Raw genomic sequence first — 14,866 nt, 5'->3', positions numbered from 1 at the left:
GTTGAAATGAAAATGATTGTTTCAATCCTTCCTTTATAGGCGCCCAAGGTGAATGGATGTGTCTTTTACCCTAAGGCCAACTTGACATGAAATAAAATTAAATCAAAAACCTCCCCTGGCCGACTCATCTCTAGATCAATTTTGAATTTGTTTTGGGTGCTCAAATCATGCATTAATTGATTTTGAAAATATGAACTTTGCTCCTATTTTGTTAATTCATGAAGTTTGCTTGAAGTCTTAAACTCATGAAGTTCATGTTGTATAGACTTCGCTCCAATTACTGGATTCGTGAACTTCGCTCCTATCTCTCAACTCATGAAGTATGTACTTCGCTCTAAAGGCTCAAATCATGAAGTTGTTAAATTTTGCTCCAAGCATGAGAGATCATGAAACTGATATTCTTTAAATTTGCTTCATCTCTTTGATTCTCATTTTATCAACGAAGGCTTGAAGATGTAATCTGTTTTAGTCTTCTCTATTCATGAATCTTGCTGCTATCCATCAGCTTGTGAAGTTCAAGTTCGCTCTCCTAAGGCAATTTGTGAAGTTCGCTTGAGAAGTGCAACTCATGAAGCAATGATTTCGCTCCAAAACCTTTGAACCTGAAGTTCGCTCCAATCCTTCAAGTCATGAAATTGGAACATCGCTTCAAACCGGTAGCTCATGAAGTTCATTTGGCATTGTATCTACTCAAGGTGATCATCCTTCATCTCTCCCTCAACTTCGCTCATGCATTGATGAAATTCGCTCCACGAAGTAAAGTCATGAAGTTCGCTACTAAAAGCAGAGTCATGAAGTTCAAACTTCGCTCCACTCTTGCAACTACCGAAGTTACCAACTTCGCTCCAAAATGATGATTCATGAAGTTGTCAACTTCTAATTCATTTCACCTATTTATACCCAACTTCACTCTTAAAATCGCTCCACTTTGTAAGATCATGAACTTCGCTCCAAAACACCAATTCATGAAGTTATCAACTTCGCTCCAAAGCCCGAACTCATGAAGTTGGAAATTTTCACTCCAAAACTTAAACTCATGAAGTTATCTACTTTGCTCCTCTTGGTCAAGTCGTGAAGTTTGTATTTCGCTCCATCCTAGCAATTCATGAAATAGAGGATTCTTGATTTCCCCAACATGAAGTGAGTGTTCACATCTTTCTCCATTCTTCCATTTTCACCATGAAGAAGTTCGCTCAAAATATTTCAAGGATGAAGTTCGCTCTGAATATCTCCAACATGAAGTTCGCTCCAATCTCCTCACACCTGAAGTTCGCTCCAACATGTGAAGTCATGATGTTGAAACTTGAAACCTAAGACAGACTTAGAGATGGGGCGGATTACAAATGATCATTTCATTATACATTCAAATGCTCAAACTTATTCTTTCACCAATTCTCAAGCAAAGGACTCAAGGAAAATTTCACTAGTGCAATTTCAATGAACTTCTTAACTAGACCCTTAATCATCTAACATGGAATGCAAACCTTAAACTCACTCATTTCATCCCGAAAAGCAGAGAGAGGGGCAAGACTAAGCAACTAGAAATCTGGAAAAAAGGGGTCCCCATCTTGATGGGGCGATGTGTGATGTGGTTACAATAGTTGCTTGTAGGGACAAGGAATAGATAAATTCTAAGTTTCCGGTCTTGGTTCGGAATCAGATTCTGGTTTAGATTTAGGTTCGCAAATTCGTTCATTTTTTTGTGGGGGTGGGTTCGGGTTCGCTTTGGGTTCATCCGTACAAAAACATATAAAAATAAAAATATATACATATATGCTGCAGAAAATATTTACAAATGGGATTTCACATCTAACATCTAGATCAAGTTTTGAATATAAATCTATGCAAGCATTGAAATCATTTTCTATTGGATTTAAGTCTTCGTCTTATTGTGTCAAATCAACTCTAGGAAAGATATAGGCTATGTAGGTCCACAAATTTATATGAGTTACTACCTTCTACTCCATTATTTTGTGTAGATTTGGTGGAGTTGATAGAATTGTTCATGTTTTACAACATTTGAAGACAGAAGAAGTATTTGTGTTGTTTGCTCTTGGTGTTTTGCCATTTGTTCTTATCTATGTGCTATTTGTTGTATTTGCATGAATGCTCTTCAATCCTCATCCCAATCCAACATCTTCTTACCCCTACCTTCAATTCCAGACCCTAACTATCGTGACTCATCTTCTAGGTTCTTTCCAAGGCCCATGCTTAGCTGCATACACAACACACACTCAAAAGGCTAGCAGGTTTGTTGTCTCTAATAGCAATGTAATAGCCCTAGGCTTTCTTTTAATTGCCCCTAACCCATTAGAGCTTACATAGCCACACACCCAGTTTGAAGAGAAAATGGCATGACAGTGAATAGCTGTTTGTAATGAATTAAACATAGAAGAAACACAACTATAATAGATTTAAATTATAAACAGTTCAAAATCTGAATCAAATTTGTTATCCATGCACCTAGTATAGGGTGAGTGATATCACTATTCTTTTCTCTTTGAAAAATACACTCTTTTGAATTTTCAAGACACAAGAATCAAAAAGAAAACTTAAAAAAAATAAAAAAATGCATCATCGCTCAAATTCTCCTCGGGTTCTGCTGCTGGGGTCAAAATTCTCTAGAAAAGCGTCAAAATTCTCCTTGGGACCTGCTGACTGATTGAACCCACAAGGCAAAATATGAATTTTTGGCGAATTTCCAACGAACCAGAATTTTGGGCGAATTGAACCCAGACCCAGCAGTTGCACAGAAGAATCTGGTAACATAGGATTAATTAATTAATTAAAGAAATATAATAGATTGGTGAAGCTTATTAATATCTTGGTCAAAGATATATTAAGAGTATAGATGTATAATAACATTTATCCACATTGCATACCTGTTATGACGTATTCACACATCGCCCCATTGCAAATGGGGACCCCCACTTTTTGCTTTTTCGGGTTAGCCCTTTTGGTTTTGTTGTTAGTCGTTTTAGTGTCTTAGCCTTTGCATTGAAGGGATTGAGTCAGGTGGATCTCCTCAAGAGGTCAGGTCAATTGAGTGATTAGGGGTTATTTAGATCATTCCTAGGGTGTTTTTTGTGTACTATCCGATCGCACTTCAAGTTGCTAATTCAAACCTTGGTTGAATGCATAATGTCTAGGTCCCATCCCTTATATCAAGGACAGAGTGAATTCGCCTTAAGGAGTCTGGTATGTCATCTTGATCCTCAAATGTCCTGAAATTTGGCAAGTCTCGAATGTCATCTTGATCCTGAAATTTGACTAAGTCTGGAAAATTGAAGAATCCTCCAAAAACTAGATTTTGCATTATAACTCCTGGAGGTCCAAAACCACTCTCAAACATCCTGACAATACATATGGAATATAACTTAAAGTATAAGTGACATTTCCTTATACTTAAATGTTATATTCCATATATGAATCCTGAGGGAGAGACTAACATGTCAAATTTCGCTCCTGACCCTTCCAAAGGGTCCAGAGCGAATTTCCTAATATCTCCCTTCTTGGTCTTAATTTGCCTCATAAACCTTGTCCTTATGGCGTAGTTGAGAGAGTATTGAGGTGTGAAACAAAGTGAAGTGATGAAAAGTAAGGAATTTGAGCATAATTGCAAATTTTGCTCCTGACCCTTCCAAAGGGTTTAGAGCAAAATTCGCCAAATAGCTTATTTCTTCACTAGGGACATCAAATGGTGGTCATACATGGCAAGGAAAGGTTTCAAAGAGGACAAGTCTAAAGCAAGATGAGTGAAAATGAGGAAGAATTGAGCCTAAAAGAGCAAATTCCCTCCTGACCCTTCCAAAGGGTCCAGACTGAATTTCTCAAAAAACATGGATTTTCCTCACAATTTTAAAGCAAATTGCTCTCAAGGTATTTTCCTAAGATGGTTTGAAGCTAAACAAGCAAGCTAGGAGAAATATTTCTCAAGGACAAGCCCTATTTTGCAAATTTCGCTCCTGACCCTTCCAAAGGGTCCAGAGTGAAATTTTTTTAAGCTCTTGACCCTTCCAAAGGGTCCAGAGCGAAATACTTGGGATAGCCTAAATCCTTGCCAAAATGTTGAAATGGACACCACTTTGAGAGAAAGTCAGCTTAAATATGATAAGATAAAGGGGAATGGGCAAGTTCAAGGCAAGTTGGATGTGGATTGAGCCTAAAAATGGCAATTTCACTCCTGACCCTTCCAAAGGGTCCAAAGCAAAATTCCTAGAAGGACTCCCCAATTTTGCCTACTACACTAAAAGAACCTTATTTTAAGCTAAATTGATGGCAAGTTGACTTGATGGTGGTAGAAGGAGGTTTTACAAGTTAAATACAAGGCAAAGAAAGGAGAAAGGAGGTGTGAAATGAGCTCAAGGATGAATTTCGCTCCTGACCCTTCCAAAGGGTCTAGAGCGAATTTCTCCATAAGGCATTCTACCTTGCCCAAAACTATGAACCAATCCTTGTCCCAAGCATTATTGAAGGCAAAGAACTTGTTTGGATAAGGAAATGTTGGAGATGAAGTCAAGATTTGAGCTTAAGCTTGAATTTCGCTCCTGACCCTTCCAAAGGGTCAAGAGCGAAATTTCTTAAATCTCTATTTGCTCCTTGTTTGAGACCAAGAACCTTATCCCTATGGCATAGTTGAGGGAAGATTGATGTGTATTTGCCTTGCAAGGTGGACTGGAGCAAAGGAAATGATGGAATCAAGACTAAATGGCAAATTTCGCTCCTGACCCTTCCAAAGGGTCCAGAGCGAAATTCTTAAAACCTCTATTTTGCTCCCAATTTTGCATCAAGCCTAGTGTTGATTGAGATTAGAGGCATCCTTAGGCATGCATTTGAGTAAGTTGTGGTCACAAAATGTGAAGAATTTGTCCTATAATGCAAATTTTGCTCCTGACCCTTCCAAAGGGTCCAGAGCGAAATTCTTAAAACATCTATTTTGCTCCCAATTTTGCATCAAGCCTAGTGTTGATTGAGATTAGAGGCATCCTTAGGCATGCATTTGAGTAAGTTGTGGTCACAAAATGTGGAGAATTTGTCCTAAAATGCAAATTTCGCTCCTGACCCTTCCAAAGGGTCTAGAGCAAAATTCCTTATAGGTCCTGTCCTTGGCCAAGGTCTAAAGGGAACTCTTTCTTTTTGGTCTTTTTGGGGGTCAAATCAATGATGTCTTCAGGAGAAAGGGATTCAAAGGACAAGTGATGTTCAAGGCTAAAGGAATGTGAATTAAGCCTAAAACGCAAAATTTCGCTCCTGACCCTTCCAAAGGGTCCAGAGCAAAATTCCTAGGAGGCCTAATATTTTGCCTAGGTCCTTGAGCAAAACCTATTCCTAGGCAATTTTGGAGGTGAATGACTTGATCTTGGTAAGGTAATGTTGAAAATGAGGTCTAATTGAGCAACTTTGTCAAATTTCACTCTTGACCCTTCCAAAGGGTCCTGAGCGAATTTTATTATAGGGCCTGTCCATGGAGAGGGTCCAAAGCGAATTCACTATAGGGCCTGTCCCTGGAGAGGATCTTGAGTGAATTTCACTCTTGACCCTTCCAAAGGGTCCTGAGCGAATTTTATTATAGGGCCTGTCCATGGAGAGGGTCCAGAGCGAATTTCACTATAGGGCCTGTCCCCGGAGAGGACCTTGAGTGAATTTCATTCTAATGCTTTCTTGTTGATGATTTAAGGTAAGAAATGCATGTTAGGATGAATATATTATGTATACTTAATCATCTTTTGTTTGTTTTGTAGATCAACAAAATCAAGTTCGAGGGAGACCGGGCGAGGACAAGGGCGACCTCTTCAAGTTTCATCATTATCGAGGACACTTCAAAGGTGTGGAGGAGGACTCAAGGTGCTTCTAAAGCGTTGGAAGACTTCAAGTGTTTGAGGAGAAGCTATCCTCAAGACCTCATTCTACCACATGAAGAAACCACAGGATGTTAAGAAGATCTTATAAACACTTCAAGGCGAGGTGAGCTACCAGAGAAAGAAAACTTGACAGTGAGGAGGCTTCATCAAACTTGACAGTGAGGGCACAAACTTCGAGGCACCTACCCCTAACATCTATTGGTCCACACTCATGAAATGTAATTTTCTCATGGGCTGAAGGAGTTTGTTGTAACAAACCCTAATTAGGGTTTCTATCTTGTAATCCTAGCCATTGATTGTAAATCAATCTGAGCCATTGAGATGTAAAGAGCTCTCTATATAAGGCTCTGGCTCTTCATTTGTAAAGGTTAATAGTTAAGGGTTAGCTAATAATAGTTAGAGAATAGTCAATAGTGAATAGTCAGTAAAATAGAATAGTGAATAGAATAGCAATTAGAGTAGACTAGGAAGAGAAGGCAAGGAATTGTTGCCTTGGTTGTAAATGAACTCCATTTTTCATTGAAGTTATGGTGACGTGTGTTGTTTCTTTGCAATATGCATGGTCTCTTGTTGAATCTTCATTCTTAGATGGTAAATAATTAGATTGAATGAAGGAAGTTATTGAATGCACTCGCGTGGAATCCGCCTAGTCCAAACCATAGAAACCACAGTCGGGAAAAAAACGCGTTTTTTCCCGATTAATCGCGGATCGGATGGAATGCCGATGAATTCCCCAAAATCGCGCATAAAAATCGTTGACTTTTTTCAACGATTTTTTTACGATTTTTTACCGATTAAATCGCGGAAAATTGCGCCGAAAATCGACGAAAATCGCCAATAAAATGCCACGTAAAAAATAACCCTAAACCGCGCGAAAATCGTCCGCTTTTTTTCTTTATAACTGTTTCGCGCTTTGGGTTTTCCATATCTCGCCCGATAACTTGCAGGCTGAGAGTGCGGTTTACGGTTTGCACGCTGAGAGTGCGATAACATTTAGTTTGCTCTCCTCGCTGGTGTTGCTAAGCTAGTTCGCTCCAGTTGAACTAGTTCTTTCCGGCTCCTTCACCGGACTGGGCTACCTCTCCCCACCGCCATTCTTCACCGGCAACTATCATTGAACAATCAACTGGGCTGCGAGTGCAACACTTCCAGGTATTTACGCTCAACATTCTGTGATAAATGACCATTCTCCAGTCTGTGTAGGCATCTTAACTTTTGCACAACATTCTTTCTTAAGTACCAACTTCCTAGTATTTATGCTCAACAAGGTTTCAATATTTGTCATACTGTGAAATACATTATAGATGGAAAAAAAAACGTATTTATCAAAAGTTATTTACCAACTTCCTAGTATTTATGCTCAACAAGGTTTCAATATTACTGTTAAATTACTGTTTACTTGTTAAATACTAGAAATACAGTAAGAAAAACGTATTTTGATTTGAAACTAACATTCACAGTTTACATACTGTGAAATACATTATAGATGCAAAAAATTAATACTGTGAAATACATTATAAATGTATAAATTTTCACACTATTAACTTTTTGCATTTATAATGTATTTCATAGTTTTAAGTTAATATTACTGTAATTATTAAATATTATGTATTACTGTTAAATTACTGTTTAATTGTTTAATTATTAGATTATCATTACATAATTAAACTATTTAAAACTTAGTAATTTCAGAAATTACTGTTAAACTATCTAGTAATTTGCAATAGTCTGTAGCTTATGTAAAACAACCCCTTTTGTAATTTCAATCACTGTCAAACCCATAAAGCTTCTCTGTACTAACACCTTTTAGATCAGCGACTGAATCTTTTTGATCAGTTGCCTTGTGATTTTGAGTTGATATGATAGTACTCTTATGACAAGTGTTCTTGACTGTATTTCCTGCTATATCTTTGATAGTAAACTCCGATTGTCCTGCTCTGAGCCTCTGAGATTGTTTGTCTCCTAGGTCACTTGATATTTGTTAAATGCTTGTAGTATTATATCCATTGCCTAAATCATTTATTCAAAATATTGTTTGTCTCCTAGGTCCCTTGGTTGGTAACGTTACTAACTCAATTTCTGATTTAGGCAATAATAAAATCCGAGAAGGTATAGATGGCTTGAGAAATGAATTTTACCTTCTTCTACAATCCTAAAGCAGTTTGTACACTTGTGTACAACTGGGCTTTAATCTTAGTAGCTTTATCAGTGTTCTTCTTTAGATCAATTAAGGAAGAAAACAACAAGTGTTGACTCTGTTTTTGCTCTATGGAATACTCTGGGAAACTAACACCATTTTGCATTTGTCTTTTCTTAGGCTGAGACTGTAAACTTTTCTGTTGTAAGTTCAAATTTTAAATTGCCTTTGGGTTTTCTTCAAGGGACTCTTGAGCATATTTAGTACTTACTTATTGACTTAATCATTGAACTGGAGTCTATCTTATGTATTTTGTTCTTACTTTATTCCTCTTCATAGTTTCTACTTGGTGGTAGTGATAACAGGGTGTCCAACTTTAACCCCCCGTGCTTTGGCCTTTCATCAGCATTTATGTGAATATTTCATCTCAACTTAAACACAATAAAATAGAAACTAAGTAGAAGCACTTGAGGTACCTGCAGGAGGAAAGGGCACTTTAACTTCACTAGATCCTATTTGTATCACTGGTCTTGGAATTAAAATGTCTTTTGCATACTGCTTCAAAAAATTTAAAAACTGAGTGTAATGCTTTTGCAGAACTAATTCTTGATCACCATGCCACGCCAAAAAGACTTTGCATGGACACATTGCATAGCAATTCCTGGTAGCACGAAGGTCAAGTGCAATTGGTGTCAAGATGAGATCGGTGGTGGAATTTATCGTTTCAAATGGCATTTGTCAAAAGAACGAGGAAATAACACCGAGATATGCAAAAAATGCCCTTCAGATGTCTCGTATCAGGCAAAGCAATCTCTTGAAGGGATTGCTGAGAATAAGGCCAAAAAGGCAAGAATTGGGGTTGAACTAGGTTCTTCTTCTACAAATCCTAGGATGCATGATTTGGGTGAGGATGGTGAAGATGGGAGTTTCAGGGAATCTGGGTCGACACATAATTCTATAGCACGTGGACCAAACACAGGTGGAGGAAACACTAATGCTTTCTTCCAACCTCGTACCACACCAGGATCACAAACCACTTTGGAGAGTACAGGATGGAGGAAAACTGTCACTGAACAAGCAAAGAAGGCAATTGCTAATTATTGGTACTCCTCTCACACAGCATTCCATGCTTCCAGAAATCCATATTGGCAACCCATGGTAGATGCTATTGCAGCTGTAGGTCCTGGGTTTCAAGCCCCATCTTGTGAATCATTGAGGGTTGGTATGCTGAAAGATGCAGTAGAGGATGTTCAAGATGTTGTTAAACAACATTGATTGCAGTGGGCTAGAACCGGTTGCAGCATCATGTCAGATGGTTGGACAGATAGAAGGAACCGAACTCTCATTAACTTCCTTGTCTCTTGTGAGATTGGCACTGTTTTTTTGAAATCTGTGGATGCATCTAATATGATGAAATCCACAAATGCATTGTTTGAGATGTATGACGTGGTAGTTACGGATGTAGGGCCACAAAATGTGGTTCAATTTATCACAGACAATGTTGCTGCTTGTGTTGCTGCAGGGAGACTTCTGACAGATAAATATCCTTCCATGTTTTTTACACCATGTGCAGCACATTGCCTTGATCTAACCCTAGAGGACATTGGCAAAATTGAATGGGTTAAGGTTGCATTTCAGAAAACTCACAAGGTTACCAAATTTGTTTATAATCACACAAGGGTTTTGGCTATAATGCGCTCTTTCACAAGAGGCAAGGAGCTAGTTCGACCAGGAGTGACAAGATTTGCAACATATTTCCTTGCATTACAAACATTATGTGAACAAAAAGGTAATTTGAGGCGAATGTTTGTTTCAGCTGAGTGGATGGAGTCTGGTTTCACAAGTCAAGCAAATGGCATAGCAGTGGCAGAGTATATGTATTCTACCACATTTTGGGAATCTATTGAACAAATTGTAGAATTTTCAGAGCCTTTAGTAAAAGTCTTGAGACTAGTGGATGGAGATAAACCCCCCATGGGATATGTGTATGAGGCCATGGATAGGGCCAAGGAGGTGATAAGGAGTAAGATGGAAAATAACAGAGATAAGTATATGCCGTTGTGGGACATAATTGATAGGAGATGGGATGGACAAATGCACACTCCTCTCCATGCTGCAGGATATTTTCTCAATCCTCTGTTATTCTATAAGACTGACTTCCTGGAAATTGATGCTGAGATCAAACAAGGCTTCTTCAAGTGCATGGAAAAAATGTTTCCTGACTTGGAAAAATTTGATGCGGCTACGATAGAGCTGGAAATGTACAAGCATGCTAAGGGCTTTCTCTCTTCTAGGGCTGCTATACAAAGCAGAAAGACAATTCAACCAGGTAGACTCTATAAACTTTTGACAATCTCTTTATTTTGCCAACCATTAAGTTTGTTAAGATTATAACATACTCTTAGTCTTACAATATCATCTCCATATAATGTGTTTTTCAGCTGCATGGTGGGCTTCTTTTGGAGATGAAATACCAAATTTAAGGTGGATGGCGGTGCGTATTTTGAGCCAACCATGTAGCTCATCAGCTTGTGAGCGTAATTGGAGTGTGTTTGAACACATACATTCTAAGAAACGCAACCGCCTATCACAACAACGACTAAATGACTTGGTATTTGTTCATCACAACCTCCGCTTGAAGATAAGGAAAGCTCAAGGTGAGAATATTAATATATAGTTGCAGTTTTTTGACTTGTATTCACTATTCATTGGTTTTTCATTTGTAAGGGAAACACTAATTTCTACATGGGCAAAATCAGGAACTATTGAGGAATGCTTGCCAATTGACCTCGATGAGATATATCCAGAGTGCGAGTTGATTGCTGCTGATGATGCTGATAATGATGATGATGATGTTGATGATGATTATGTTGTTGCTGATCGTCCGCTTGTGTCTGAAGATTTTGATATCATGAGGCAAGCCAACTTTCGTCCTGAATGGGTTGAAGGAATTAGGACAGGCTCTTACCCAGGAGCTTCATCATCAGGGCCTCCTACTCTCTAGCATGTCATTGCCTACATTTGAGATTTTGGAATTTTGTACTTAGTTTACAGGTTGACTTTGTTCAAAGTCACAAACTATATTGTAATTGACATTTTGACATCTATCACCATCTAGATATTATTTATGGTGTAGTATATTTTGTGGAACGTAATCAGTGATATGAATATAAACAACAAAAATCTATTTCCTGCAATTCATGTTTTCAAGTGTCTATTTTATTTGCCTACAATATCTCTATGCTATGGAAATACCCTAAAATATATAAAAAAAGTAGTTTTTGATTGTTTTTCTGCAATTTTTTACGTTTTTTTGTATATCCGATTTTTTCCCGATTTTTTGAAAAAATCTTATACTTTTGTTTTGCCGATTAATTCCCCAAACGATTATTGTTTCCTTGGTCCAAACCACTAGCCTCTTGCTGATTTGTAAGTGCGCCCTGCGTGGTCAACTGGCATAGAATGAGCTTAATCTCGATTCGTTACACGTCTATTGTTCATGCATTATCTTGAATGGTGATCAATGTTTGATGGTGTATGATTTGAACATATTCGAAGCATCCCTTAGAAGATCACACTGAGTTGGTGTGGAATTGTTCAGCTTGATGGTGAGACCCAACCCAGTAGGACTTAAACTAGTCATTCATCCATCTTCTCGCATTCTAGGCCTTAGAGTAGACTTTTTGAGCCCTGTGTCTTTTGATATTTCTTTATCTTCCAACCAATAGATGGGATTCAAGTTTCAGCAGATTAAACGCTCAGGTAGTCGAATGTAAGTCCCCTTGTGATTCCAGCATAATCACTTCAGACCAAATTGAGCTTATCCACACGTAGAGACCCTACATATAGAACCTTGGAGTCTTCTCGAATGATCCTTAGGCGAAATCTTCAGCATTTGGGGAAATTTTGTTCAAGAGACGATAAGATACCTTGGTATTTTATTTTGTGTTCGCATGTGCATGAAAAACACATCAACAATACCAAATACTTGTTTATTTACAAGTCTGCTAGTTTACCTGAATGTTGATATCTTATATTCAATCTGATTTGATCCTTCAATATCTTTCATGCTGCTGATTTATGTAAATGAACTTTTGCTTTCCATTCTATTTCCTTCATGTCCTCCTTTGAATGATGCTTTGCCTTATATACCTTCAAGAAGAGATGAAGAGGTGTGTCTTTTCACTTGGTCACAACCCTTTCGAAGGGCGTCTTGTCTTGCTGCCCTTTTATGAATGAACCGATGCTGATTTGTGTTTAGATAACAATCCCTGCCTCTTCAACTAATCATAAGCGATGCCATTTAGTTTGTTTCTGTCTAATATACAAATTGTTGCATCATTATCTTTGTTTTACAATTTGCAATTGGCTGCTCTATTGTATACAATGTTTATTTATTTTCCTTGATTAATTATTATTGTCTGATCGATGCTCATTGTTAAGTCAGATCTGGTTTGCCACTGTATATTACTTTATAATTAATCTAATTTACCTCAGATTGCTGAGATACCAACGTGTTTAGTGTTTTTTAAATTAATGACAAATTACTTGAAATCGGCTAAGGAGAATTGGTTATTTATTTAATAACAGTGAACTAAATTTATTCATTTTAATCGGGGACATGACAAAGATTAACTGAAATACTATTAGAGATTGTGATTGCTTGGGCTCATCTGAAATTCCCTTGTACAATTTGGGGGTGAGTTTTTTTAAACTCTTAGATTGAATGATATGGTGTGGGTTGATCTTGTAAAAACCTTAGGATGATGGTGTGCCCTTCAAATCTAGTTTCCTTTCGATGAATTGGGAAATGATGATGGTGATGGGGTGACTAGGGAAGGTTTGAACACCAATTAAGAGTAAAATCGTTGGATTGTTAACCAACTATTAATTAATTAGTAGTTGCTAGTGGTGAATAGCGTAAGGATGAATTGGGAAATGATGATGGTGAATCCCTGATGGTGATGGGGTGACTAGGGAAGGTTTTGAACACCAATTAAGAGTAAAATCATTGCAGTGGTAACTGACTATTAATTTATTAGTAGTCGCTAGTGATGGATAGCATAAGGACCCTACATAGTACATACAATTTGAGTTTATGAGACATGGTGGTTGGGGTGGTTGTTGTTTCATAGAAATCACTAGGCCATGATTGCGCATAATGCCATAGGGATTCTTTGTATTAACATTATAGATATATAGTTCAAATTCTCATCTTTCTCCTATATTGGTTCGTAGCTAACTTGTCTAGGCAAGAAAATATTTAAAGTTCATGATGTTGACATGATATTTGGTCCACTATTTTCTACAGGTCTTGGGAAAAATTCTTATATGGTAACATATACTGTTGGAATAATATTATTTTGAAATGGAACATTTGGTGCAGCTTCGTAATGATGATTTATGTTTACCTGTTGGAGAAAGTTATTTGCATGCCATTTTCACATTGGAGCAAGGTCTTCGGGATAGAACAACTAATTGAAGTTTGTACAAGCCTTTGTTACTTGTTGAGGAACTTTGTAGGTTGAGTTCAAAATTCAGTCCATTCTTCATTGCACTTAACCGTACTTGACTGTTGCATAATGGAGATGAGGAGTGTATACCCCTCTTGCTGGAGTTTTTACACTGTTTAGGATTTTTCCAAGCTATAATTGTTGATTTTAGTGATCAGAATTAACATGACTCAGAAATAAATAAATACACATACACAAGAACACCAAGATACCCTGGGAAAACCTCCCCTCTTGGAGGTGAAAAACCCAGCAAGCAATCTCAGATCAGATTAGAATAAACACAGAAGCAAATTACAACTTTGTCTTCTCAAGACATAGATCAACTAGGGCACAACTTATCTGAGACAATCTGATCAGAATATCCTTGAAGTGCAGTTTGCTGTCACTGAGTGTCTATTCGGCACCTCTAGGATAATATGCCAACCCTTTGACAAGTTCTGCAACCTTGGAGAATGATTCGCTCAGCCTTGAACCAAGAGATCGCTGTTCTTGGATGATTCGCCCAAGTGATAGGACGCTGATCTAACTGAAGTAGTTCACCGCTGATACTTAGGAGAAATTCGCTGCTAATCAAAAGTAGATCGCTGAATGAATGAATGCTTGTGTTGTGTGTTTGATTGCCCAGATTACATTGCTTATATAGGTGATTATGTCCTTAATCACCCTTGGTCGGCCTTTTATATTTTGGAGCTAAGTTACATTTCAAATATGGGTCAAGGCCCATTCACAAGTTACATCAATTGTTGCTTATTACAAGTTTCATTTGGGGTAGGACTCAATATGAGTCTCACTTAATTACAAGTTACATATACCAGTCAGTTATACAAGTTACACCCATCGCCCAAATAGGGCCGGACCCAAACAGGGTTTACACAATAAAGTGATATGTCAAAATGCTAAGGCCGATAGGCCACTCAGCATTTAATGTACTACGTCGGCCCTAGAAGGGATCCGACCTAGCTTGTGATAACCCTACGGTATCGCAAGATGTAAAATCACTTGCGGGGATGAGGATATTGTAAAGGAATAAATTAACATAAATAATCCAAAGGAAATATATTTAATTTATTTTAATAAAGGGAATGTTGTTTAAATAACTAATATTTCAATGGAAAGGTATTTAAATATATTTTCGAATATATTTTGGATATATTTAAAAAAGGAAATTATACATAATATTTTATATATATATATTTAAAAAGAAATGTAATTAATAATTTAGTATATTAAAAAGGAAGGAAATATTGTATGAAATATAATTAACACTTAATATATTAAAAAGGAAACAAATTGCAATTTATATATTAACATTTAATACTTAATAAAAAATAAAGCAATCCTAAACAGGGTGGGTG

At 37.4% G+C, this 14,866-nt stretch overlaps 2 protein-coding genes across 4 annotated transcripts in view; both read left to right on the top strand.

The window, feature by feature from the left end:
* The window catches only part of LOC131041733 (uncharacterized), a 166,270-nt gene that overhangs the window by 91,632 nt on the left and 59,772 nt on the right, over positions 1–14,866 (top strand). The window lies entirely within an intron of this gene.
* Positions 9,257–11,331, top strand: LOC131041732 (uncharacterized). The gene is made up of 3 exons (XM_057974923.2): positions 9,257–10,327; positions 10,440–10,655; positions 10,758–11,331. The coding sequence occupies exons 1-3, from the start codon at positions 9,304–9,306 to the stop codon at positions 11,000–11,002; spliced, it is 1,485 nt and encodes a 494-aa protein (XP_057830906.2). The 5' UTR covers positions 9,257–9,303; the 3' UTR covers positions 11,003–11,331.

Source organism: Cryptomeria japonica, chromosome 8 (genome assembly GCF_030272615.1).
Source record: "Cryptomeria japonica chromosome 8, Sugi_1.0, whole genome shotgun sequence".
NCBI classification, from domain to species: Eukaryota; Viridiplantae; Streptophyta; class Pinopsida; order Cupressales; family Cupressaceae; genus Cryptomeria; species Cryptomeria japonica.
Note: the sequence above shows the minus strand (reverse complement) of the source record. Positions and strands in the feature narration are given on the sequence as shown.

Coding starts and splice junctions, on each gene's coding strand:
- LOC131041732 (XM_057974923.2), top strand. CDS start 9,304: ATGTCAGATGGTTGGACAGATAGAAGGAACCGAACTCTCATTAACTTC. Junction 10,328..10,439: donor CAGAAAGACAATTCAACCAG/GTAGACTCTATA, acceptor TGTGTTTTTCAG/CTGCATGGTGGGCTTCTTTT. Junction 10,656..10,757: donor GAAGATAAGGAAAGCTCAAG/GTGAGAATATTA, acceptor GGGCAAAATCAG/GAACTATTGAGGAATGCTTG.